The sequence below is a fragment of the Schistocerca americana genome, chromosome 4 (genome assembly GCF_021461395.2).
Source record: "Schistocerca americana isolate TAMUIC-IGC-003095 chromosome 4, iqSchAmer2.1, whole genome shotgun sequence".
Taxonomy (NCBI): domain Eukaryota; kingdom Metazoa; phylum Arthropoda; class Insecta; order Orthoptera; family Acrididae; genus Schistocerca; species Schistocerca americana.
This window is the reverse complement of record NC_060122.1, coordinates 822,882,876-822,908,701: the sequence shown is the minus strand read 5'-3', so window position 1 is coordinate 822,908,701 and position 25,826 is coordinate 822,882,876. Positions and strand designations below refer to the sequence as shown.

The following is a 25,826-nucleotide window of genomic DNA, read 5'->3' as shown; positions in this document are numbered from 1 at the left end:
GGAATGTTGTCTACTCCCGGGGCCTTGTTTCGACTCAGGTCTTTCAGTGCTCTGTCAAACTCTGCACGCAGTATCTTATCTCCCAATTCGTCTTCATCTACATCCTCTTCCATTTCCATAATATTGTCCTCAAGTACATCGCCCTTGTATAAACCCTCTATATACTCCTTCCACCTTTCTGCCTTCCCTTCTTTGCTTAGAACTGGGTTGCCATCTGAGCTCTTGATATTCATACAAGTGGTTCTCTTCTCTCCAAAGATCTCTTTAATTTTCCTGTAGGCAGTATCTATCTTACCCCTAGTGAGACAAGCCTCTACATCCTTACATTTGTCCTCTAGCCATTCCTGCTTAGCCATTTTGCACTTCCTGTCGATCTCATTTTTGAGACGTTTGTATTCCTTTTCGCCTGCTTCACTTACTGCATTTTTGTATTTTTTCCTTTCATCAATTAAATTCAGTATCTCTTCTGTTAGCCAAGGATTTCTACTAGCCCTCGTCTTTTTACCTACTTGATCCTCTGCTGCCTTCACTACTTCATCTCTCAGAGCTACCCATTCTTCTTCTACTGTATTTCTTTCCCCCATTCTTGTCAATTGTTCCCTTATGCTCTCCCTGAAACTCTCTACAACCTCTGGTTCTTTCAGTTTATCCAGGTCCCATCTCCTTAAATTCCCACCTTTTTGCAGTTTCTTCAGTTTCAATCTGCAGTTCATAACCAATAGATTGTGGTCAGAATCCACATCTGCCCCTGGAAATGTCTTACAATTTAAAACCTGGTTCCTAAATCTCTGTCTTACCATTAGATAATCTATCTGATACCTTTTAGTATCTCCAGGATTCTTCCAGGTATACAACCTTCTTTTATGATTCTTGAACCAAGTGTTAGCTATGATTAAGTTATGCTCTGTGCAAAATTCTACAAGGCGGCTTCCTCTTTCATTTCTTCCCCCCAACCCATTTTCACCTACTATGTTTCCTTCTCTCCCTTTTCCTACTGACGAATTCCTGTCACCCATGACTATTAAATTTTCGTCTCCCTTCACTACCTGAATAATTTCTTTTATCTCGTCATACATTTCATCAATTTCTTCGTCATCTGCAGAGCTAGTTGGCATATAAACTTGTACTACTGTCGTAGGCATGGGCTTTGTGTCTATCTTGGCCGCAATAATGCGTTCACTATGCTGTTTGTAGTAGCTAACCCGCACTCCTATTTTTTTATTCATTATTAAACCTACTCCTGCATTACCCCTATTTGATTTTGTATTTATAACCCTGTAATCACCTGACCAAAAGTCTTGTTCCTCCTACCACCTAACTTCACTAATTTCCACTATATCTAACTTTAACCTATCCATTTCCCTTTTTAAATTTTCTAACCTACCTGCCCGATTAAGGGATCTGACATTCCACGCTCTGATCCGTAGAATGCCAGTTTTCTTTCTCCTGATAACGACGTCCTCTTGAGTAGTCCCCGCCCGGAGATCCAAATGGGGGACTATTTTACCTCCGGAATATTTTCCCAAGAGGACGCCATCATCATTTAATCATACAGTAAAGCTGCATGTCCTCGGGAAAAATTACGGGTGTAGTTTCCCCTTGCTTTCAGCCGTTCGCAGTACCAGCACAGCAAGGCCGTTTTGGTTAATGTTACAAGGCCAGATTAGTCAATCATCCAGACTGTTGCCCCTGCAACTACTGAAAAGGCTGCTGCCCCTTCTTTCAGGAACCACATGTTTGTCTGGCCTCTCAACAGATACCCCTCCGTTGTGGTTGCACCTACGGTACGGCCATCTGTATCGCTGAGGCACGCAAGCCTCCCCACCAACGGCAAGGTCCATGCACTTGGATCGCAAGGTCCATGCACTTGGATCGCACTTCCTTAACTCTTGTGCCGAAAGGTGTGTAGTATACTGCTCCATCCATTTTCAATAAGCTACCACAAGAATTCAAAAATCTTAGTGGTAATCCACGCGCTTTCAAATCCAAACTGAAGAGTTGTCTCATGGGTGTGAGGTGACGGTCGAGTTGTGGCTCCCTGAGAAATATTCCAAGTAGGGAGTGGGCGTGGCCAAAGAGGCTGCTCGGCAAGCCGGGGGCTCGTCAGCAGCTGCGTGGTGCCGAGCATTAGCCGTAGCAAGAGGGGCGGCCAAAGCGCGTGGTCCAGGCTGACCGCGTGGCTGGGAATTCCGTGTTGACGCTGTGACGAGGACTGTGCTTTGTGTCGGTGAAGGAGACTTGTATGCCGGGAGTGCCAAAGAGTGCGCACTTTGTGAAACCATAATAGCAGACGTTTCACAGTTCATGTAGAAATGAATAGTAGCCAGATCAATGATAATACCTCAAAAAGAAACATGTGGATTACCATTATCTGCACGACGATTCTGATGGTTTACTCAGATTTTAAATATCTTTATTATACTCTAAATTATACAAGTAACACCCAGCAACAAATTTCCAAAATCTAAACGGTTCATCCGATTTTGTCGATCGATGCGTATGTCTTTAGAAAGCTATTAGTGCAAAGCTAAATTGATATGAATTACAGGCATGTAGCTTGAATACTATAAGAGTTATTGGAGGTCAAAGTGGCCATTTACTATTGATAGCGTCAGGCCATAAGTACTTCACAGTTACACGAAAAAACGGTGGCAGCATGCTTCTAAAAATATTTATTCGTCTTTGTCTTTGTTTATATCCGATATATACTATTCACGAAGCAATTGGTCAAATATTTACTGTGTTTTAGAATGCTCAGAGACATTAGGCTACTGGCCTACTTTCGTTTCTATTCCTTTGATATATGTATATTTGATTTGTTTATGTATTTAATAATGTGTGTTAGAGCCATAGGGATATTTATTTAATTTCAAGTTATTTAAATGTAAATCCAGTATTTCGTATGTGTTTCAATATGTCTGTGAGTGTGCGTTGTCTTGGAGACATGGCGGGAGCGCTCTAGCCAATCACAGCGCAACGACCGAAGTCAGTCGAGTGACTGTATGGAAGTGGGGGAGTGCTGGACGGGAAGGCGCGACGGAAGGTCGCAGGAAATACATGGACATGGAGAGCGTTGAGCAGGTTGCGCGTGATAGCGGGAGATAGAAATATTTCGTAGTGCCGACTTGTGCGCTTGTGAGATTTCCGTAGCTTCTGTAGTGAAGACGTAGTATGCGTTTAGAAGTGAACATCTCGCGAACTATGTTGTTGCTCACAACTAATTACCTCAAGTAGGAATATTTTGTTTTCCTGTTACTCGACTTATATATTTATTTAATCGCTGGACCATCGACACCAATAAGTGTTTTGCAGTAATAAACAGCATTCTTAAAAGTACTTCCGCCGCGTGGGATTAGCCGAGCGGTCTTGGGCGCTGCAGTCACGGACTGTGCGGCTGGTCCCGGAGGAGTTTCGAGTCCTCCCTCGGGCATTCGATTCATGTGTATTGTATACTGTAGACTCAGCAGTATTTGGCAAGTTATGCGGCAACTACGTATCCCAGTCCTTACACACCGAAACCAGCCAAAGCTTTTAATATTTCAACTCTGAGTCTGAGGGTGCGTAGTTGATGTCACATTTTTTTGAAAGCCCGCATAGGTCACTCCTTCTATTCTGTTGAGGAGTTCCTTGAAAAATTAAGCTGATTCCTATGTTACATTGTTGATTGCGTTTACTTAAGCTTATGCCTTGACTTTTTTTCGGTTCATAAACGTCTTATATTATCTGTCATTACTTGTACGTTGTAATTTCATGTACTGACACGTTCCATGACGTTGAAGATTTGCTCCTGAATTTCGTCCTACAGAACTAGACGTGTAAGTAAGTTAGTAAGTACTGTGCTGCCGGGATACTTTGACGGCCTAGAGATCGAAAATCGCACACGATCAGTTTGGCTCGGTGCCCTACTCCCCAGTCGTTTCAGTCGAATGATTGTGTGCTTTTTTACAAATCTTTAACATATTGCAGCGTGTCAGCAACTGTGAAATGTACAGAAAATAAACAATTTTTGCAGCCTTCAGTTGCAAGGTAATTCTTACTCGTTTACCTAGGTTTCGATTCCAGTAATGCAATCTTCTTCAGAACCTATAAATTAAACCACATACGCACACATATTACTCACTAAAAAGCATTATCAGTCTATTGATTGAATAATAAAGAAATCGTGATACTTACAAAAATTAAATTATTTTGAGAGCCAAACACTGGCCATGTCACAGATTAAAAATTAAAACAATAAAGACGCACAATCATAAGATTATGTCAGTCAAAATTAAAACCATTAAGGCGAACGTAGACGGAGCTACGCCGGCCAGAAATAAGGACCACACGTGAGCGGCTCGAAAACTAGGCGTTGTGAGCAGTTACGCGGCGAGGCTCGGCCGCGGCCAAGCGCTTGCGCTCTTATGATTATGCGTCTTTATTGTTTTAATTTTTAATCTGTGACATGGCCAGTGTTTGGCTCTCAAAATAATTTAATTTTTGTAAGTATCACGATTTCTTTATTATTCAATCAATAGACTGATAATGCTTTTTAGTGAGTAATATGTGTGCGTATGTGGTTTAATTTATAGGTTCTGAAGAAGATTCCATTATTGGAATCGAAACCTAGGTAAACGAGTAAGAATTACCTTGCAACTGAAGGCTGCAAAAATTGTTTATTTTCTGATTGTGTGCTTCCTTCAACAACGCCACAGGTCATTTCTTGACCATTTTCGTCAAGCGGTGCTAGTGCTCTGTTTCTAATTACATCGATATCGACGGATCGTTAGCTCTAAAAGTCGTTTTCTCTTCCCCCAAAAACACTGTACAGTTTATGAAAATTGCAACAGTGAGAAAGATCCGTGTGACTGAAAAGAAGCTAGAGCTGCATACCACTATCATGATCATGACTGTTAATAACAATAATAATACGGGGTCAGGGCTCTCTACAGAAGCCTCGTAATCTGTTTTGTCTCAACTGGAAACGCACACGGCCATGAATATCAGACCTCTCCTTTGGAGCTCACACAGGCCAGGAAGCGCGTAGAATATGACCAAGGAATAAGAGATACATAAGCTGACACAAGTAGCTCTCCAGGTTATTAGATAAAACGGTACAGATCAAGATTAAGTAAGGAACTATTCTGTATGGGGGTCTGTGGCGAACAACATGAATTAGGTGATAGTTTTTATGTACTTGACACAGAAACGAATACAATAAAACAGTTTAAATCCATTAACGACAAAATCTCGTACATTGCAATTGTTTCCCCTAATAGCAGCTTATCCTTGAAGAATGCACGCACACCCTGCGTGGATAAAGAGGAACTGATAAAGGAGGAATTTTACACTGAATTGTACTTCGTGTATAAATCGTTGCCAAACAGCAATGTTAAAACAGTATTGGGTGATTTAAACGCCAAAGTGGGTCAAGATGACGTTTATAAACCGTTGATCGGTAATTCAAGTACTCATGTAGTCAACAATGACAATGGCATCCGTATCAGTTTAATTATCGACAATAATATCTGCATCATGAGTACATGATTTTGATATAAAAAACATACCTAAATGGATATCAATCGTACCAGACGGGTAAACCATAAACCACTTTGACCACGTATGTATGCAGAAGCGTTATGCAAACAGCATCAAAGATACACGAACCTGTAGACGAATAGACTATGACAGCTATCACTCCCTACTGATAAGTGAGATGAACTTAAATTTCAGGGGTGTAGGATAGTTAAGCAGACTGCATATTACGCTTTAAACAGATTAATGATGATCTTGTCAGACATATGATAAATGTACCAGAAAGTAAAGTGTGTAACACAGAGATATATGTGAAAGGAAACTTTTATGAAAGACACATGACGAACAACCCTCACGAATGACACTGAAGTAGAATGGGAATGGATATAGTACTTACAGAATTACTAACCTCTCATGACCCAATTGAATCTCTTCTATGTGAGGTATCAGAAACAGAAGACAGCAAAATATAGACTTCCAATAAAGAATAAATACGACGAACAGTAAAAAGAAACTACAAACCAATGAGGCTTCCGGGAAGGTCATATTGCAGGAGAGCTAATAAGGAATAGGGGACCGGTACTGGCATAAACGGTTACGAAATTGTTAAAGAATGTTTGGAAATACAAGATATTGCTGTCGACTGGAAAATTGTCGTAATTAGCCTTCCACCAAAAAAGGACGAGGTTCTGCCATGAGATAATTATAGAGGGACTGCACTCCTTAATGTAAGCCACAAAATTTTATCTCAGTGCCTACTCAGGAAAATGATCCCAATTGCTAAAGGAATTATAATGGAATGTCAGTGATGTTTCAGAAGGAATAGAGCAGTTATAGGTTGGCATTTTACACTAAGACTGGTAACCGAGAAAGGTTGGGAATATTACGTTGACATTCAAATGGTTTTGTCTGTGTTCAAAACAGCTATAATCCCTGTTTTGAATGAGTTCCAGTTTCCACAGAGGTTAATACGTCCAGAAAACATGTGTTTGGAGACACTATACCGCAAAGTGAATACCAGTGCACGAATTTCTGAGCATTCTGAAGTCATAAATGGTCTTCGACAAGGAGACACATTATCTCCGACAATTTTTAATTGATTTTACAAAAGATAAACAGAGAACATAAAGAATTAAGCCAAGCTGGAATAAGACTGATGAATAACACAACAACTCGGTGTGCCAACGATGTAGAACTTGATACGGAAATATTGCAAGAAGAGCAGGTTTACAAATTAACGAGGAGAAAACTGAGTAAGTTGTCGTGCACAAGGCAGCCAATTATGGTACACATTGGCAGTTGATGAAATCACATTTAAAAGAGTAGAAATACTTACCTGTTTGGCAAGCGTCTTCAGCGACCGGAATATCATTGAAACTGAGATTAAGCCAAGTATAGCAGCGGCAAATATGGGATATTTTGGCTTACGGGACGTCGTGTGCAGTAGAACCTTTTCTGTTCTCCTGGTAACTGTAGATGGATGTGATACATTTACATTAAGGTAAGCAAATGTGCGAAAACAGCTAGTCTTCGAGGGAAAGCCATTAAAGAAAATATGTCGCCTCAAGAGGGACACCCAGTCGGAGGAAAGGAGAATATTAAAACACCAGAAACTGGCATGCTTATACTCACAAGCTGATATTGGCCGAAGGATGAAGAAAAGAAGACTAATGTGGGCAGCACACCTAATTACGATGCCTGATGAAAGACTGCAGCGGGTAGAATTCTCAGGATTCTGTGGAAGGCAGAAGGGGCCGAAGAAGATCACGGACATGGTGGAAGGATGCAGCTTGAGACAGTCATCTCCATCAAATGTCTATGCGTAACGTTGCAAAGTGATATGAAATTAAATGAGCGCGTCAGGATGGTAATAAAGAAAGTGAATGCTCGACTTGATTTTACTGGGAAAATTTTGAAAAAGTGTAGGTCAAGTGTAGGTCACCCATTAAGGAGACGGAGTATACAACGCTAGTGTGGCCCATTCTTGAATACCGTTCGAGTGTTTGGGGATCCTCGCCAGCTCGGATTACAGCAAGATATCGAAGAAATTCAGAGGCAGCCTGGTAGATCCGTTACTAGTAACTTACATTCCATCAGCACGCAAGCCTTTGGGAGGTGCTTCGTGAACTCAAATAGGAGTCCTTGGAGGGAAGATGATGCTCTTTCGCCGGCCGAAGTGGCCGTGCGGTTAAAGGCGCTGCAGTCTGGAACCGCAAGACCGCTACGGTCGCAGGTTCGAATCCTGCCTCGGGCATGGATGTTTGTGATGTCCTTAGGTTAGTTAGGTTTAACTAGTTCTAAGTTCTAGGGGACTAATGACCTCAGCAGTTGAGTCCCATAGTGCTCAGAGCCATTTTTTTGATGCTCTTTCAGTAAGGCCTTATCGCACAAATTTAGAGAACCGGCATTTGATGTCGATTCTACTGCCGCCAAAGTACATTTCACGTAAGTACCCCGAAGATGAGATGCGAGAAATTAGGGCTCGTAAGGGGGGTTTCTGACCGTTATATGCCCCTCTCTTTGCGAGTGGAACAGGAAAGGAAATGACTAGTAAATGTGGATGTAGAACTAGGTGTAATCAATGTCGTTGTTAGATGTTTTGCCGTCCTATGTGAGAAGCGAAGAACGACGTCCTCTCTTTCTCACCAATATCCATCCCTCCACCGCCACCAACATCCAAAGGCGTAACAATGCAAATCTCCTATTATACTTTTAGTCTTTACCCCAAGGTGACGGGACGTCCCGATTTTCTGGGAGCAGTCCTCAACTCATATGATGCATGAAAAATGATCTACAGAAACAAAAAGAAAAGGAGGGGCTAGGGGAGTTATGGTACCAGGTCGCAGCACGATTGCACGTCAGCGCACGAGGCCTGCTCCAGCCCTCGACAATCAAGGTCATGTTTGTTTTCGTTTTGTACTCAGTAGCGGTTGCTTTAGTTTTGAGGTAGGTAGAGGTAATGTGTTTACTTTCGTCAGAGTAAGTAACAAGTTATGAAGTAACTGTTCCGTACGCTTTTAAAAAAACTCAGTGGTTTAATTTTTCCTCTTTTTCATTTTCCTGCTCATTTGCTCAATTTTTTTGCTGTTGAAAGTTGAAATTTTGCGCCCTTTTCCGCCCCTAAAATTGTGCCACCTGATGGTAGACAAGGCCCTGAATATATCTAGGCGATAAGCCTGAGAAAATAAGAGTGGGCCACGAAAGCCAGGAACATAAAATATTGGTGAAGAAATGTGGAGAACACGTGTTGTCTTCCAGACCAAAGCGACAGTTAAGAAGATTATTATCATCCCAGTCATAAAGCGTTACGTGCAGAGCGCCACCTTTCGTGACAGGGAGGAAGGCCGCATGCCCGGATATGTAACATATTATCTTTAAGATAAGTTCTCTCAGTTTGCTATTTTCTGTTTCGCTGTGTGGTGAGTTAACACTAGGAACAAGAAAAAGTTCATGTTCGACATTGCTGGACGTACCACCATATGGAGAGAGATGGAACACGTAAAGCAGCTATGAACATTTTTGAACACGATTGTTTTGAAGGTCGAGGTTTTATGGGGTGCAGAACAGTAATGTTGTATAGACATACTGACTTACAAACCATGAATGCAGCACGTTCACTAGTGAGTATTATTGTGACACTGTACTCCTTTCCCATGTTAGTCTTTATAGAGGCTCATTCAGCCCTGACTTAATTTTTATAGTTGACAGTGTGTGACCAAATCGAATAGCGTGGGACAGTCTGGGATTGGACTGGTCTGGCCGTACCCCCCACCCCCCACCCTCCGACTGAAATCCCATCCAACACGTGTGGGATGTGTTGGGGAGACAAACCGTAGCACGTCCGCTGGACCAGCGACCATCCAGCAGTTGCCAGCGGCACTGGTGGGAAGTGAAACGCCCTGCCACAAAGAAGACCTTAGAAAGATTGTAGCCAGCATGGGAGCATTTGGCAGAGCATCCACTCCTATCGGTGGTGATAACAGATCCTACTCAGAACCATGTTACGCCTTTTATAATGCCCAGGGGAGCATCAAAATCACGATTTGCATGACGGTAATTATTGTATTTGAATAAAAATCTCATTTCCGTTCGTCTCACTGTGTATTTCTTTGACTTGCCTCTTAACTATGTTGTAGCACCTTTTTCTATGAATGATACGAGTTCCATGGACCTGATTTACTTAACAGGGACACATCGTGCGAAAGTTACGTTCGTCCTAAGTTTTGTGCACCAGTGGAAACTGTAAACGGTAATGGCTGTATAACGCTGCCTTGGGATACTCCAGAAATAGCCTCTGCATTTCATCTACACTGAAGCGCCAAAGAAAGTGGTATGGGCTTGTGTATTCTAATAGTGAGATACGCAAACAGACAGAATACATCGCTACCGTCGGCAACGCCTATATAAGACAACAAGTGTCAGGCGCAGTTGTTAGATCGGTTACTGCTGCTACAGTGGCAAGTTATTAAGATTTAAGTGAGTTTGAACGTGGTGCTATAGTCGGCGCACTAGCGATAGGACACAGCATCTCCGAGGTAGTAATGAAGTGGGGATTTTCCCGTACGACTATTACACGAGTGTACCGTGAATATCACTAATCCGGTAAAACATCAAATCTCCAATATCGCTGCGGCCGGAAAAAGATCCTGCAAGAACGGGACCAATGACGACTGAAGAGAATCGTGCAATGTAACAGAAGTGCATATCTTCCGCAAATTGCTACAGATTTTAATCCTTGGCCATCAACAAGTGTAGGTGTGCGAACCATTCAACAAAACATCATCCATATGGACTTTCAGAGCCGAAGGCCGACTTGTATACCCTTGATAACTGTGCGGCACAAAGCTTTACGCACCGCTTGGACCCGCCAACATAGATACTGGACTGCTGATGACTGAAAACATGTTGCCTGATCGGACGAGTCTCGTTTCAAATTGTATCAAGTGGATGGACGTGTACGGACATGGAGACAACCTCATGAATCCATGGATCCTGCATGTCAGCAGGGGGCTCTTCAAGCTGGTGGAGGCTCTGTAATGGTGTGGGGCGCATGCAGCTTCACTGATAGGGGATCCGTGATACGTATAGGTACGCCTCTGACAGGTGACAATTAAGTATCATGTCTGATCATCTGCATCCATTCACGTCCATTGTGTATTCCGACGGAGTTGGGAAATTTCAGCAGGACAAAGCTACAGGGTGTCCAGAAAAGGTCTCCCCGATTTCAAAATTAAATATCTCGAAAACAAAGATCGATAGAGGAAATCAGTAGACGGTATGTTTATTGTGAAAGCTGTAAGAAGTTTATACAGCAGTTTGAAATAATAGTTACAAAAGCTGCTAACAGATGGCGCTGTACGCTGTACAGCTCATATCAGCATACATAAGTGAAATAATCGTATGAAAACAATCTTTGCAAACAATCACATCACAATGTTTTCAAAATGTTCACCATTGACACCACAGAGGTGGCGCAAACGAAGAATGACATTCGCCATCACATTTCGTAGTGTCTCAACCGAAATGGATTCACATGCCACAGAGATCGCCGATTCGAGCTCGTCCAACGTGGCGAGATGCTTCGGGTAGACCATGTCTTTCACTGTGCCCCACAAAAAAAAGTCACAGGGAGTCAAATCCGGCGAATATGGAGGCCAATCCATGCCTGCACCAGTAAATTTGGGCTATTCCAAAGCAATGACTCGATTCCCGAAGTATTCCTCAAGAAAGCGAAACACTTGTTCGGTCCGATGTGGTCGGGCTCCATCTTGCATAAACCATTCAGTACCTGGTCGATCCTCTAACGCTTGCTGTGTGGCGACAAATTGTTCCAAAATTGCAACGTAACGTGCACCAGTGACCGTTTCTCGAATGAAAAAAGGGCCAACAATGCCTCTGCTGCATACTGCAGCCCACACAGTAACTTTAGGAGAATACAGGGGTTTCGCTTCACACCAATATGGCTTTTCGGAACCCCAAAATCGCCAGTTCGGCTTATCCACGTATCCATTCAGGTGGAAGTGTGCTTCATCTGTAAACCAGATGCAGCCGACATCAAATCCTTCACTATCAATCATTGAGAGCATCTGATTAGCAAAGGCAACCCTTTGTTGCACAGCTCGTACGGGTATGGCCTAATGCGTTTGAATTTTGAATGGAAACACGTGTAGGCTCTTTCTCAGTATTTTCTGCGTGCTGGAACGCTTCAAACCAGTCTCAGATGCAATTCTACGGACGGATGACATTGGATTTCGCTGAATAATTCCAGAAACTGTGGCGATATTTTCAGGCGTAACTGCGATTTGCTTGCGGCCAACATGCCTCACTAGATCATCAGTTACGTTGCCTGTTCGTTGAAATTTTGTGAAGAGCGTACGAATGGTTTTCGCATCGGGTCCTTTTGGAACATTAAATCGTGCTTGAAAACTTCGCCTTGTTGCCGTAGGACTCTCTTCTAACCTGTGGTACTCTAGCACCAGAAAAACGCGTTGTTCAATGGAGTACATGGTTTTAATCTCTTCCTTCGGTACCCTAACCTCCTTTCACGTTTCAATAGTGGAACTGATCGCTCTCGGCTTCGGATCACTATTTATACTAGGCATTACGTATGGCGATTACAGCGCCATCTGTTAGCAGCTTTTGTAACTATTATTTCAAACTGCTGTATAAACTTCTTACAGCTTTCACAATAAACATACCGTTTACTGCATTCTTCTATCGATATTTGTTTTCGAGATATTTAATTTTGAAATCAGGGAGTCCTTTTCTGGACGCCCTGTACACACCACACATCCAGGATTGATACAGAGTGACTGCAGGAACACTCTTCTGAGTTTAAACACTTCCGCTGGCCACTAAACTCCCCAGACAAGAACATCATTGAGCATATCTGTGATGTGATACCTTGCAACGTGCTTTTCAGAAGCAATCTCCACTGCCTTGTACTCTTGCGGATTTGTGGACAGCCCTGCAGGATTCGCGGTGTCAGTTCCCTCCAGCAGTACTTCATACATTAGTCGAGTCCTTGCCTCCATGTAGCGTCGTGTTGCGGCACTTCTGCGTGCTCGTGGGTATCCCAGTTTCTTTGGTTCTTCAATGTAGATTTTATGCCATTAAAAATAACTGATAATGCCAGTGTTCATAAGGCAGCCGGGGGACATTACTACATGTCCTGCACCTGTCCTCCAAAGAATCACTGATCACAAACTATACTTTTGGCAGTTGTCTTTGTCGTCTTGCATGCAGTCAGATTAGAGATTAGCAGCCAAAGCGGACGTAAATACGCGTCGCCCAGACGCACTGCCTACATCCTTTCCTTATTTGCGCCAGTGAAAGGTCTGGCGTAATTTAATTAACGATAGGAAGAAAAGGAGCGTGACGCGAAGTTCAGCGTCGGTGCAGAGGTTTCCCAGCGAGAGAATTGTAATTAGGTGGCAGCGCCTGCAGCGATGGTCTACAAGATCTGATAGCTAAGGCCGCCCGCCTGCCACGGTGGTTTATTTGGTCCGCTAAAGACTCCCATTCACAGGGGCCCGAACGCCATAAAAGTACAGCTGCCCCAGTTCCTATTCAACCGGGAGGCGGAGTGCGTCAGCTCCGCTTAGCTCCACTGACCGGCTATTTGATACAATTCTCGGCAGTGGGCTTTGCTTTCTCTATAGAATAGACCAAGAAACCTTACAGCCTTCTTTAACTGCAGCAGTAACGCTCACACCGGCATTGACGTGCTATACCGCTCAGAGAAATGGATTTTCCCAGTTTCGTAGTCATATGGCGTCGCGCGCGCAGCACAACCAAAAAAATATGGCTCACGTAATTCTTACAAATTTCGCTGAACTTGCTATTTTACTTATTACGTATGTTAGATAAGCGGCATTGATACAGTAAGATTAAAAGCTCAATGCCGCAGAGATGAACCTTTTGTATGGTTGAAATCAGTCAAAATGTAATAATATCGGTATTTAATTGTAAGAATAGTTTTATCCATAAACAGATATGATTATTCATTACTAAACACTTCCAGACTGAACAGTGTTTTGTTTTGGTTATAAGTGTGCTGCAGCTAGACTATGATCGATACTTCAGATGCCAGTCAGTAAAAAATTTATTCAGCCTCTTAACATGAATGAATTTCACTTTGAACTCTATTTGTGGATGTGAAAGGTGCCAAGACACACAGTGCTTACAGCTTCATGCTAAACTGTAGCCCAGGCCCTCCAGATGCCCTCTCCCGACCCCCCACCCCCACCCCACCGCAACAACAGTCAAAGTGAATGGATTCCCACGAAAGAAGACAGGTACAGAAACATGGTTTCAATGGTCCTACGTTTATTAGCATGTTACAATGCTCAAAGTAACAATTGGACTAAGAGTGCTGCACAGTAAGGCTTGAGCAGAAATATGAAAGGTAATCCACTGTATACAGCACCTGGTGAAATAGTGCAGAGGCAAAATGAACCACAAAAGTTAAACAGCGAGAGTGAAAAGAAGGGAGTCTCTCGCTGTGTGTGTGTGTGTGTGTGTGTGTGTGTGTGTGTGTGTTTGTCAATGAGCGAACGTAAATCCCACACACAGTGAGGTCATTAGAAGCCTTTTCATTTAACGAAATCATTGTGTGACGAGTCACTGTAAATGGATTAGAGTTTTAGGGAATGCTAGGAACGTAAATGAGGGTAACAGGGGCACGGACTTGCTGTGCCAGCTCGTATTGTTTTAGTAAGACAGAACCAACTAGACCAGGAAAGAAGCGCCGTGAAAATTAAGATAGGCGGAGCGGTTTCTACGTGAAACATGGCTTCTTTCAGAGACATTCCCCACACCTCTGAAGACGCGACTCGGATAAAGCAGATGTATGGCCATTCTGCTATCTGCTCGGATGCCTACATGTTGGCTCACTCTGCGTGGGACAAGGAACGCTTGATAAGTTTCACATTTATATTTACATAGGACGCCACTCAGACCATCTCTGACAGATAGTCTTTTCTTCCGTAAATAACGATCCTCATGCGGCCGATAAATGTAAAATTGTGAGTATCTAAATATTACAGTAACCAGATAGGTACGTGAGGAACTTCAGTATTTGGAACTTTGTTTCTCCGGTGCCATAAAATACTTTTTCTTCCTCCGACTGACCGTAGATTTGAATTTCTTTTCAATGTCAATAAACTTCACCGACAGCCGTATTCTTTAAGATATTTTATTTTATTCTGAAAGCAACCAGTTTCGGCAATTCATTTTGCCATCTTCAGGTCACATACGCCTTTATCTAAATAAACGAACTTATCGCATAGCGCCATAAAACACTGGATATCTTGAATTCTAATCGTTATACAAATGCTTCATATAAGGTTGCTGTCACATCTTCGTATGAAGCATTTGTATAACGATTGTAATTCAAGATATCCAGTGTTTTATGGAGCTATACGATGTTTGCTTATTTGGATAAAAGCGTATGGAACCTAAAGATAAATTAATTGCCGAAACTGGATGCTTTCAGACTAAAATAAAATGTCTTAAAGTACACGGCTGTTGATCAAGTTTATTGACATTGAAAAGTACTTACCACCCGATGTCCCCTGGCCATGATGGACCAACAGTAGATTTGACTTGTGTATTTACAATGAGGAGGAGGCTAATTCTAAACTACATTTTGGCAGTAGAGTTTGGTTTTCTGTGCTTTGGCTTAACCCTCTATCACAAAAACAGACGTCTAAATAAATGCTTGTCTCGAAGACTGAACCGTCTGTTGCTATACCGTAGTAGCGTCCTGTTTTATGGTCTGCCAATTCCTTCTCTTTTATATTTACCAGTCACCTCCTTATGGTTTCTGACAGAGTTACCCACTTCGTTGTATTGTAAACTCCTAGTCAACAAGTGTGTTTGGCTTTTAGAGACGATACGTTTCCTTTTCTCTTGTGATTTCCTTGACCTCAGCTCGCTCCAAAGGAGGTTACCCGAGCTTCGGTATACCGCTCCCGGTTTGTCGAACTTCGTTCGAAGTTCGTTAATACGATCTTCATTTATACAGATGGCTCTAAGAGCAATGACGGTGTCGGGTGTTCTTTTAATTTCGGGGCACACAGTTTCAAATAGCGGCTCCTTGGCCATTGTTCGGTCTTCACAGCTGAGCTATTTGCCCTCTACCAGGCTGTTCTTTACATCCGCCGCCACCGACATTCTGCTTACGTCATCTGCTCCGATTCCCTGAGCGCCATCCAGAGCCTCAGTGATCCGTATCCGGTTCACCCTTTCATGCACCGGATCCAACGCTCTCTTCAGCAGCTGATGGACGACGGTTCTCCGGTTACGTTTATGTGGGTTCCTGGCCGTGTCGGTATCCCTGGGAACGAAGCTGCAGATGCCGCGGCCAAGGCTGCGGTCCTCCAGCCTCGGACAGCTTCTTGTTGTGTGCCTTCATCTGATTTTAGCAGGGTCATTTGTCTGCTCATTTTATCGCTGTGGCATGCCGATTGGTCTAAACTTACTGAAAACAGGCTTCGGGCCTTGAAACCTCTCCCCACAGCTTGGACGACCTCTTCACGCCCTTCTCGGCGGGATGAGGTCGTTTTGGCCCGGCTACGAATTGGACACTGCCGGTTCAGCCATCGCCATCTGCTGACGGCTGCGCCGGCGCCGCTCTGCCCATATGGGCAATTGCTGACGGTACGCCACATTTTAACGTCCTGTCCGAATTTTAATACACAGCGCGTTGATCTTGGCCTGCCATGTACTCTGGATGAAATTTTAGCGGATGACCCAGGAGCAGCTGCTCGCGTTCTTCGTTTTATCCACTTGACAAACCTGTCTCAGGACATTTGATTATGCTGTTTTCTTATAATCCCTTGCCTGTTAATGTGCCTTTTATAGTGTTGTCCTTTTTAGTTGCTGTTTTAACCTTGTGCCTCGCAGTGCATTCATAACTTAGTCTGGGCGCTAATGACCACTGTAGTTGTGCGCCCTAAAACCACAAAAAAAAAAAACTTTTGTTGTTGTCAGCGACTAACGTACCGTTAGTCATTGTTTTATGCGTATAACATACAACACTGTTTTGTGATACATTTCTCTACTTGTATTCCGATGTGACTGGTGTCTCAGGCTAACGTTCTATGAAGACAGGTAAAGTGCTCGGTGGAGCGCTTCGGTCTGTTGGTTCTGTATCTTCTGTGTATAGAAGCCTCCTGAGTCCTTGCAAATACGGTCTTTGGCCCGTCTTGTGCCAGTGGGAAATACATGTTGTCTACAGTAATACAATCGTGAGCTTAGGAATGAGTAACAGCACCCGCAGGACGCATCTGTATTTCCGGGCTGCCAACTCCGAGTACTGGCAGGCCACTGAATAATGTAAGACACGGTAAAACTTGTATGTTTTACAGGGATTATTCGGCATGATTTTTATATGTTATTTCATCAACGTTTAACAGGAAGTAAGCCTCGTTTCCTGCTGCGGCGAAGCTGACCGTTCACTTGTCTGAACACACTTCAGACCTGCAGCAGTGGACGTGTGCCGCCGGCTAACGGGTCCCGGCGATAACAGAACCGGTCCTAGATCATGTGTTCATACTTGTCAGTATAAAGTTGAACCAATACTGTGCTCTGTGAGACATTTGCTAAGGCTCAACATGATGGGATCAGTTGCTCATTGTCTTGCAAAGAAAAGGCTCAGTTACTGATATACGGGGCAATCTTTTGTAGTGATGACCTTAAATATGGCAGACGTAATGCTTTAGAAAAGAGACTTAGTGTTCCTCGTCTTATGTCCTAGCTTCTCTCCATACCTTAGAGAATGCAAAGTACAAATGCGTTTTCTTGCAGAAGTAGCAGGAATATACTGGCGTTCAAAAATAATTAATTTATACTTGTGTTGAGATATGATCATTATATACTCTGTATTCCTGGTTGAAAATATTCTGTAGACAAACTTCTTTGGAAGTAGTACTGAACAGTAAAACACATGAAAAGTTAATCCTATATACTGAATACAAATAAAGTACCGAATTGTCCCCAAGAGTATATATGTGTGTCTTACCGACAACACTAGACTGGCGGAGACCGCGAATTGGTACTAACTGAAATCGAAATGTGAAGAGGGTTCAGTGAACCATGGACCTTGCCGTTGGTGGGGAGGCTTGCGTGCCTCAGTGATACAGACAGCCGTACCGTAGGTGCAACCACAACGGAGGGTTATCTGTTGAGAGGCCAGACAAACGTGTGGTTCCTGAAGAGGGGCAGCAGCATTTTTAGCAGTTGCAGGGGCAACGGTCTGGATGATTGACTGATCTTGCCTTGTAACACTAACCAAAACGGCCTTGCTGTGCTGGTACTGCGAACGGCTGAAAGCAAGGGGAAACTACAGCCGCAAGTTTTCCCGAGGGCATACAGCTTTACTGATGATGGCGTCTTCTTGGGTAATAAATTAAGAGAGTTGAATGAAACCAGTCTCTGGACTGAAGACCACAACAACAACATAGTAGTCTACGGTTAAAAAGACTTACTTAATTTGAAGAAAGGTAGTCATGCCACTTAAGGTCTCTCTGATAACTTGACAACTCAGCTCGATGAAATTTTTTATTTTACTTCAGACAATAAGTTATCTGCAGTGGCGAAGGTAAATGGGACAGGCTGTGTGACAAAGAGTTTTACAAGACGGTCAGTGTGTTTCCCCTGGGCAGTATGTCTGGATTCCATAGGAGGGAACTGCGATCACTCTAGGAGACGTGCTCGAATAGCGAAAATGTTACGGCAACTGCTCGCGAAAAGCAGGGGATCTGGGTTCGAGTCCTAATCGCTGGCTCAACTTCCCACGTATCATTTTATATACGTAACTGGCCAAGACGACGAATCAGCAAAGCCAACATCTGGAACAAGATCGGGATCAGCTAGCAGCTCGTTGCAAGTAAGTACTAGAAATAATATCGATAGTTAAACGGTCCTTCCCGTAGCAGCAGTAGGAGCGGATTTGAGTTGTTGTCCCTGCGGACGGCGCGTGTAATGAGGACGGCTCGCGGACGGGCCATGGCGCCGCCAGATTGCCGGCCGCCGTATTGCGCCGCCCCCCGCCGCCCCTCGGCGCCCCCCGCCGCCCGCCGCGACCCCTGCCTATTACCCTATGCTGATTTATGTAGGAGCCGGTATCGCGATCCGGTAAGCAAGTGTAGCGCCGCGCAAATCGTGCTAGCAGTGCGGCACTAAATCACCCGCTCAACAAGCGGGCCGCGCCGGGCTCCGTAAGCGGGAGGCAGGGGGGAGGCGGCATCCCAGGCTGGCAAAGTAAAGTAAACTCGCCGCTGGCGGCGCCCCACACAGTAAATATTCCTAACGACGATCACATTATCTCGCGGTACACAGCAGCGTGGCAGGCCTACTCCCCAAGTGTTCTCCCTGGTTGTCAATAGATGTTCAATGAAGGGGTTCTTATATGGCGTATTTTAAAATTTCTGTTAGAGAAACGTCTCCTTAGAAAAACTTATGAATTACTATGCTGATAAACCTCTTACATTATTTGATTTTCAAACAGCTGAGCAAAACTGAACGTACTCAGACATTTTGCTTTTTACCTATTCTGATCAACATTAAACTGAAACACAATATTTTTAGCGCAACGCAGTCTGGCTTTCAATAATCCCTACAAAAGAATGGCCCTGACTAACATTAACCTATATCTTTCACAAATCACTTACCCCACAAAAATCTTCGTTACTCTAACTACCGCAATACAGCGAGCGCCACTACTGCCAGCTAAATAAAAGATTCAAACTACTGAAGGCACTAACTACTGATAGGCATAGTTAGCAAATGAAAGATTTTGATAGAGAACAAACAATGTATTTACCTTAATAGTGTTCAAAAGTCATTATGTATATATATATATATATATATATATATATATATATATATATATATATATATATATATATCAGTTCATGACACCCAGTCTTACAAATGTACTGTCTCTGATGGACACACATCCAGATGATCCGCTCTCAAAACTCCGCCATCTCTCTCCCCACATCCACCACTGCTGGCGGCTCACCTCCAACTGCACAACGCTACGCGCTGTTAACAGCCAACCGCCCAACACTACAATAGCGAATATTACAACAATGCTAACCAGCTACAGACTGCACACAGCACAGCCAGTGATTTTCATACAGAGCGCTACGTGGCGTTACCAATATAAAACGCTAAACAGCCTACTTACAATAGTTTTCTTCTTGGGATACGAGATCAGTTTGGTTCCATTCAATGTAAAATAGAGCAGTGTCAAATTCTGGTTTAGTAGGATAATGGGGAAGGGTCCCTAAGGGGCGTCAAAGTCGGCAAAACCAGAAAAAGAAAGAAAGCCATCAACTTAGGAAAATATTACTTCGTAATAAATTGATTCATTACTTGATTTACGCAGATTACTTTCTCCTTTTATGGATCGCATTGGTTGGATGATATGACAAACCAGTGACACCTCTTAAAAATATTCTCCACTGTCTCTAACAGTGGAATGGGGATGTTTCTTTACTTGTTTCACTCTGCTATGTTCTACGTTCTTATATTCCGAATGTTCATAATGTATTATGTTGTTGTATTCCGAATGTTCCGCTAATACTGATATGCGCTGGGAGTTAGCGAACTTAGCGCAGGCTGTTGTTTATGCGACTGCGAATTCCGATTTCGCCACCCCTCTATATAAATGGTGATTCCGTCACGATGTTACAAACTTTCAGGAATGATGGAGCTAGCTAAATGCATCAAGGAATGTCTGGTAAACAGGGTCCAAAATGCATAACTTAAGAGCTACAACCACATGATTCATTTTCGATACTGTGTTTACCGGACTTTTCTTCATATATTTACCCTTCTACAACGTTCTTGGATTCCCCTGTATTTTACCTTCGTGGGATTTTCTGTTGACAATACTCAGTCGTTCACAAGAATCTGCCACATTCAGCTAGTGAATACTACACAGGAGAAGATACGCGCTTGAATAACACTTCCTTAAGCATTGTACAGAAGCGTGTGCACTACTTAGCAAGTTTCATTTTCGACAGGCTTGCAGCAGGATCGGGGGAAAAAACAAGTATTCCAGTCTAAGTTGAAAGATTTCATTGAGGCAAACTCCGTCCATTCTGTACAGGAGATCCTCTCAATAGCTCACAACTTTTCTGTGTGATGTGTTGTTCATTCATACATACCGTCACAATTTACTTTACAAACTTTTTTCAGCGTTTTGTAAAATACGAGGGTCACTCCAAAACAAATGCACACTATTTTTTTAAACCCATCTTATATTCTACATGTCTGAAAGTCTTACAGTATGTAGATACATCCTTTAGGAACAATATTTTCATTTCTCCACATAATTTCCATCTCTCTCAACTGCCTTACGCCATCTTGGAACCAGCGCCTTTATACCCGCACGGTAAAATTCTGGACCAACCTGTTGGAGCCACTGTTTGGCAGCGTGCACAAGGGAGTCATCATCTTCAAACCTTGTTCCACGAAGAGAGTCTTTCAGTTTCCCAAAGAGATGATAGTCACATGGAGCCAGGTCAGGACTGTAAGGTGTTTACCGTTTTTCTTGTTTCTTTGTGAGCCACTGTCAACATCCTGGGAACCCAACTGGCACAAAGCTTTTTTAACGCCAACCCTTTCAGTATTCTGTAAACACTTCCTTTCTCTATCCCAACGTAGCGTGATAATTAGTTCACTGTGATGTGTCTGTCAGCACGCACCAATTCTATAACTCTCTGCACATTGTATGGAGTGTGTGCAGTACGAGGCCTGCCGCTGCGAGGACAGTTCTCAATATTGCCGTGCCCGCTTTCATCACGTAACCTGCTTGCCCACCGACTAACTGTACTGCGATCGACAGCAGCATCTCCCTACACCTTTTTCAACCTCTTGTGGATGTTCCCCACTGTCTCGTTTTCACAGCACAGTAATTCTGTGACAGCACATTGCTTCTGACGATCGTCAAGTGTAGCAGCCATCTTCAAGACATGCTGTGACGGCTCCACTCACGGGAACAGGTTGAACTAAGTATGAAAAGAAGCGGGAAGGATATATCTACACACTGTAAAACTTTCACACATGCAGAATGAAAACTGTATGTTTACAAAAATAGTGTGCATTTTTTTTTGGAGTGACCCTCGTATGTACTGACTCCTTCCATGGCCAAGTAGTTTCGAACCGCATGGTCCCTCCGAACCTGATGAGCAAATATAATATAGAGCGAGCAGTGAGATCGGAGCCCTTCCAGCCCGCACAACCCCAGAAGTCTTTCAATTCTGAGAGAATGAAGCGTTAGTTTCAAGTACACTGTCTTCATCTTCAGCTCCTTTACGTTTGCTCGCGTACCACTCGCTTCAAATAACTTTAAACAAATATTAATTTCAGTCACCAATGAACATGGCCAACGCATTACGTCTTAAACCTTACAAGTATTCAAATAGAAACAAATGAAATACGAGTAATGATCTATAATGGAATTCGACAATTTGTTTCTAATAAAAAATATTAAGCTCTTATCTCTTCGACCACAAATCTCTTTACAGCAAATCCTTTACAGTGGCGCGGAACTGAAGATTTCATCAACGTTCTCCATCTCGTTTTTAAACAGAAGATTTTGCATGATCCAATTAACAGCGTTACGAAGTTTATGAAAGACAATAGTAAGTTATTTACAAAAAAAGAGGGAAACAGAAGCAATATTTGCTTCAGTATTTGCGTATCGCCTTTAGTTTCCAAGGCATAAAAAGGGACTTTATCAAAGAATAAGATTTTGTAAATGTATTTGTGATTTATTTCTCATATTTGCCTCAGAAACGTTGTACACAATAGTCTGATAGATATGCAGCAGTATTAATAATCAAGCTGAAAGTAATGAAGTTAGTGGTTCATTAGTTACTTCCGAAAAATATTTCTTAGATAAGAAATAAATAAGACTTTTATGCGACTGTTTTTTTCAACTGTAGGAACCGAGGTGCACCACTTCTCCTTTTGTTATTGAACTCAAGTTACATACAACTCATTTTTTTTGCACTGGAACTAAACTGCGAGTGGCAAAAGAAATAGTAAAACTTGAAAAATTAGAATCACCCCAGTGTTGAACTCTTATTGAGACGCTGTCAGCACGTTTTATTGGATTTTTTTAAATTTTACATTTCTCACAACATTTACTCTCCTCTAGGATACCAGGAAAGGGCAAGGAGCAGATAGCAATACAAGGGCTAGAGTTAAAATAAAAAAAAAATAAAAAATGCCGTTTGATGCTGTTATTAGCACCCTGCACGTGTCTGAACAAATGTCTGCATTCATGTAGCTGTTTAAAAAAAGTTAGAGGAAGCCCTGTGACTTAATGTTACAATACTGAAAGTTTCTAAAATGTTTGCGGATTTCTGTGTATTTTCCGATATTCTGGAAAAGTAGCTTGAGATCTTCATGGCCTCAAACTCGTTTTTGCAACATTTCACGAGAGTTTTATTTTTTAAATTAAGCAACTTATCACCTACTACATATTTGCCAAGTAACTTAATGAGCATAAAAATGTGCAATAAATGTCACTTATTCTCAACACAGGTAACTCTACATTACAAGCACCGTAAGCTTCGCTCGATACATCAGAATTTAATTGCACGATTCCGCGATTTACTAACACGCGCTGCATATCGTTAGAGGAGCTTACGACCATTAAAGTAGGACACTTTTCTATAATGCGCTGTCCTACGAAAAAACCAGCGACACTCAGCATAGAGTAGTATAAAGCGTAATTTTAAACTAGGATAGAGTTTATAAGTTTCACTTTCGTTGAACCGCTATTACTCAGAGGCAAAATAATTGTTCTCTGAACGAGAAACACGCCACGACGAAGGCACTGGCGCGTCAAAACGTATTTTTTGTTCAAACAGTAACAAACCATGTTTTTACAAAATGAGAGATGTCCACTATTTCTGGAAACATACAAATAAGCTTTCACCTTTTTTTAAAGTTCGTGGTGTCGATGGCACTTTTATTCTTTAGATGTGTACAGTCAGTACTACGCTAATGCAAACAGACAGGTATCGTGTACTACAGGAATGATGTACGTAATTTCGGGGTACTATTCGACGGCAGATGATACTGCAGTCGCGCTCGGCAGTCGATTTAAGCCCCCAAGAAAACAGAAAATCTGTGAAAAGCAGCCGCCTATGTTGACTGGTGGTAAGTGCGCGCGCGGTCACTGACCTTGAGGAAGTCTCGCAGCCAGAAGACGTCGGGCTTGGGGTCGCCCACCACCTCGCACTGGATGACTACGGTGTCGCCCTCGCGGGCCTCGGTCGAGCGCGGCTTCGTCAGGAACATCGGCTCCTGGGAGTACCTGCAGGCACACGACACACCACTGTACTACGGTGCGGCCTCAGTGGCGGTGAACTCTCTGCGTGCTGGCGCTCAGCTTCTACGAGCTGCGTTCAAGTTCTAAGGCCTCCGATTTTTTTTCTAATTAACTACTCACCCGAAATCGATGAAACTGGCGTTACTTCTCGACATAATCGCCCTGCAGACGTACACATTTTTCACAACGCTGACGCCATGATTCCATGGCAGCGGCGAAGGCTTCTTTAGGCGTCTGTTTTGACCACTGGAAAATCGCTGAGGCAATAGCAGCACGGCTGGTGAACGTGCGGCCACGGAGAGTGTCTTTCATTGTTGGAAAAAGCCAAAAGTCACTAGGAGCCAGGTCAGGTGAGTAGGGGGCATGAGGAATCACTTCAAAGTTGTTATCACGAAGAAACTGTTGCGTAACGTTAGCTCGATGTGCGGGTGCGTTGTCTTGGTGAAACAGCACACGCGGAGCCCTTCCCGGACGTTTTTGTTGCAGTGCAGGAAGGAATTTGTTCTTCAAAACATTTTCGTAGGATGCACCTGTTACCGTAGTGCCCTTTGGAACGCATTGGGTAAGGATTACGCCCTCGCTGTCCCAGAACATGGACACCATCATTTTTACAGCACTGGCGGTTACCCGAAATTTTTTTGGTGGCGGTGAATCTGTGTGCTTCCATTGAGCTGACTGACGCTTTGTTTCTGGATTGAAAAATGGCATCCACATCTCATCCATTGTCACAACCGACGAAAAGAAAGTCCCATTCGTGCTGTCATTGCGCGTCAACATGTCAACATGTGCAGCCGTGTGGTCGTCCGTCAGCATTCGTGGCACCCACCTGGATGACACTTTTCGCATTTTCAGGTCGTCATGCAGGACTGTGTGCACAGAACCCACAGAAATGCCAACTCTGGAGGCGATCTGTTCAACAGTCATTCGGCGATCCCCCAAAACAATTCTCTCCACTTTCTCGATCATGTCGTCAGACCGGTTTGTGAGAGCCTGAGGTTGTTTCGGTTTGTTGTCAGTCGGTGTTCTGCCTTCATTAAACTGTCGCACCCACGAACGCACTTTCGACACATCCATAACTTCATCACCACATGTCTCCTTCAACTGTCGATGAATTTCAATTGGTTTCACACCACGCAAATTCAGAAAACGAATGATTGCACGCTGTTCAAGTAAGGAAAACGTCGCCATATTAAGTATTTAAAACAGTTCTCATTCTCGCCACTGGCGTTAAAATTCCATCTGCAGTACGGTGCTGCCATCTCTGGGACGTATTGACAATGAACGCGGCCTCATTTTAAATCAATGCGCATGTTTCTATCTCTTTCCAGTCCGGAGAAAAAAAATCGGAGGCCTTAGAACTTGAATGCACCTCGTAAGAAGAAACAACATCTGAATGTAAAAAAACATATCTCTTTATTTCTAGGAAAAGATTAACTCGAAAAAAGTATCGAAATCTATAAAAAGAAAGAAAAAGACCCAAATCCGAGTAGAGGAAAGTACGCATAGTTTATCTGCCCTGCGTACGTTGGTAGCTGGGTAGCTTAGGATGACGCTAAAGATTCGGTGTTATGCGATTGTAAAAACACTTACTTTTCAGACGACATTATCTATGTGTCAGGTCGAAAACAGACTACAAGTGTCCCTCAGTTGTAAATTTTAAAGATAGGAGAAGTAGCAGAACTGAGAACAGCGAGAAACTTAACTTTGAGGCTGATGGTCACGAAGTAGGTGAAGTTAAGGAATCGCCTATGTGGGACGTAGGTTGCAAGGGCTACTCAGGGATGAAGAGGTTGGCACGAATTTGTGGCGGGCCGCATCAAACCAGTCAGAAGCCTCAGGGCTCAAAAAAAATAAAATAAAAATAAAATAATAAAGAACATGCATCATCATATTCTTTAAGCCGTGGCTAACCACTTCTGGTGAAGAAAAGGCATACGGACACATTTTGGTT

General features: G+C 43.1%; 1 protein-coding gene across 1 annotated transcript in view; it reads right to left on the bottom strand.

Annotated features, from left to right (window-relative positions):
* The window catches only part of LOC124613832 (titin homolog), a 1,109,199-nt gene that overhangs the window by 625,630 nt on the left and 457,743 nt on the right, over nucleotides 1-25,826 (bottom strand). Inside the window, exon 19 of the mRNA XM_047142555.1 lies at nucleotides 23,728-23,860. Within this exon, the coding sequence (XP_046998511.1) occupies nucleotides 23,728-23,860 (133 nt within the window). The remainder of the gene's footprint in view (nucleotides 1-23,727; nucleotides 23,861-25,826) is intronic.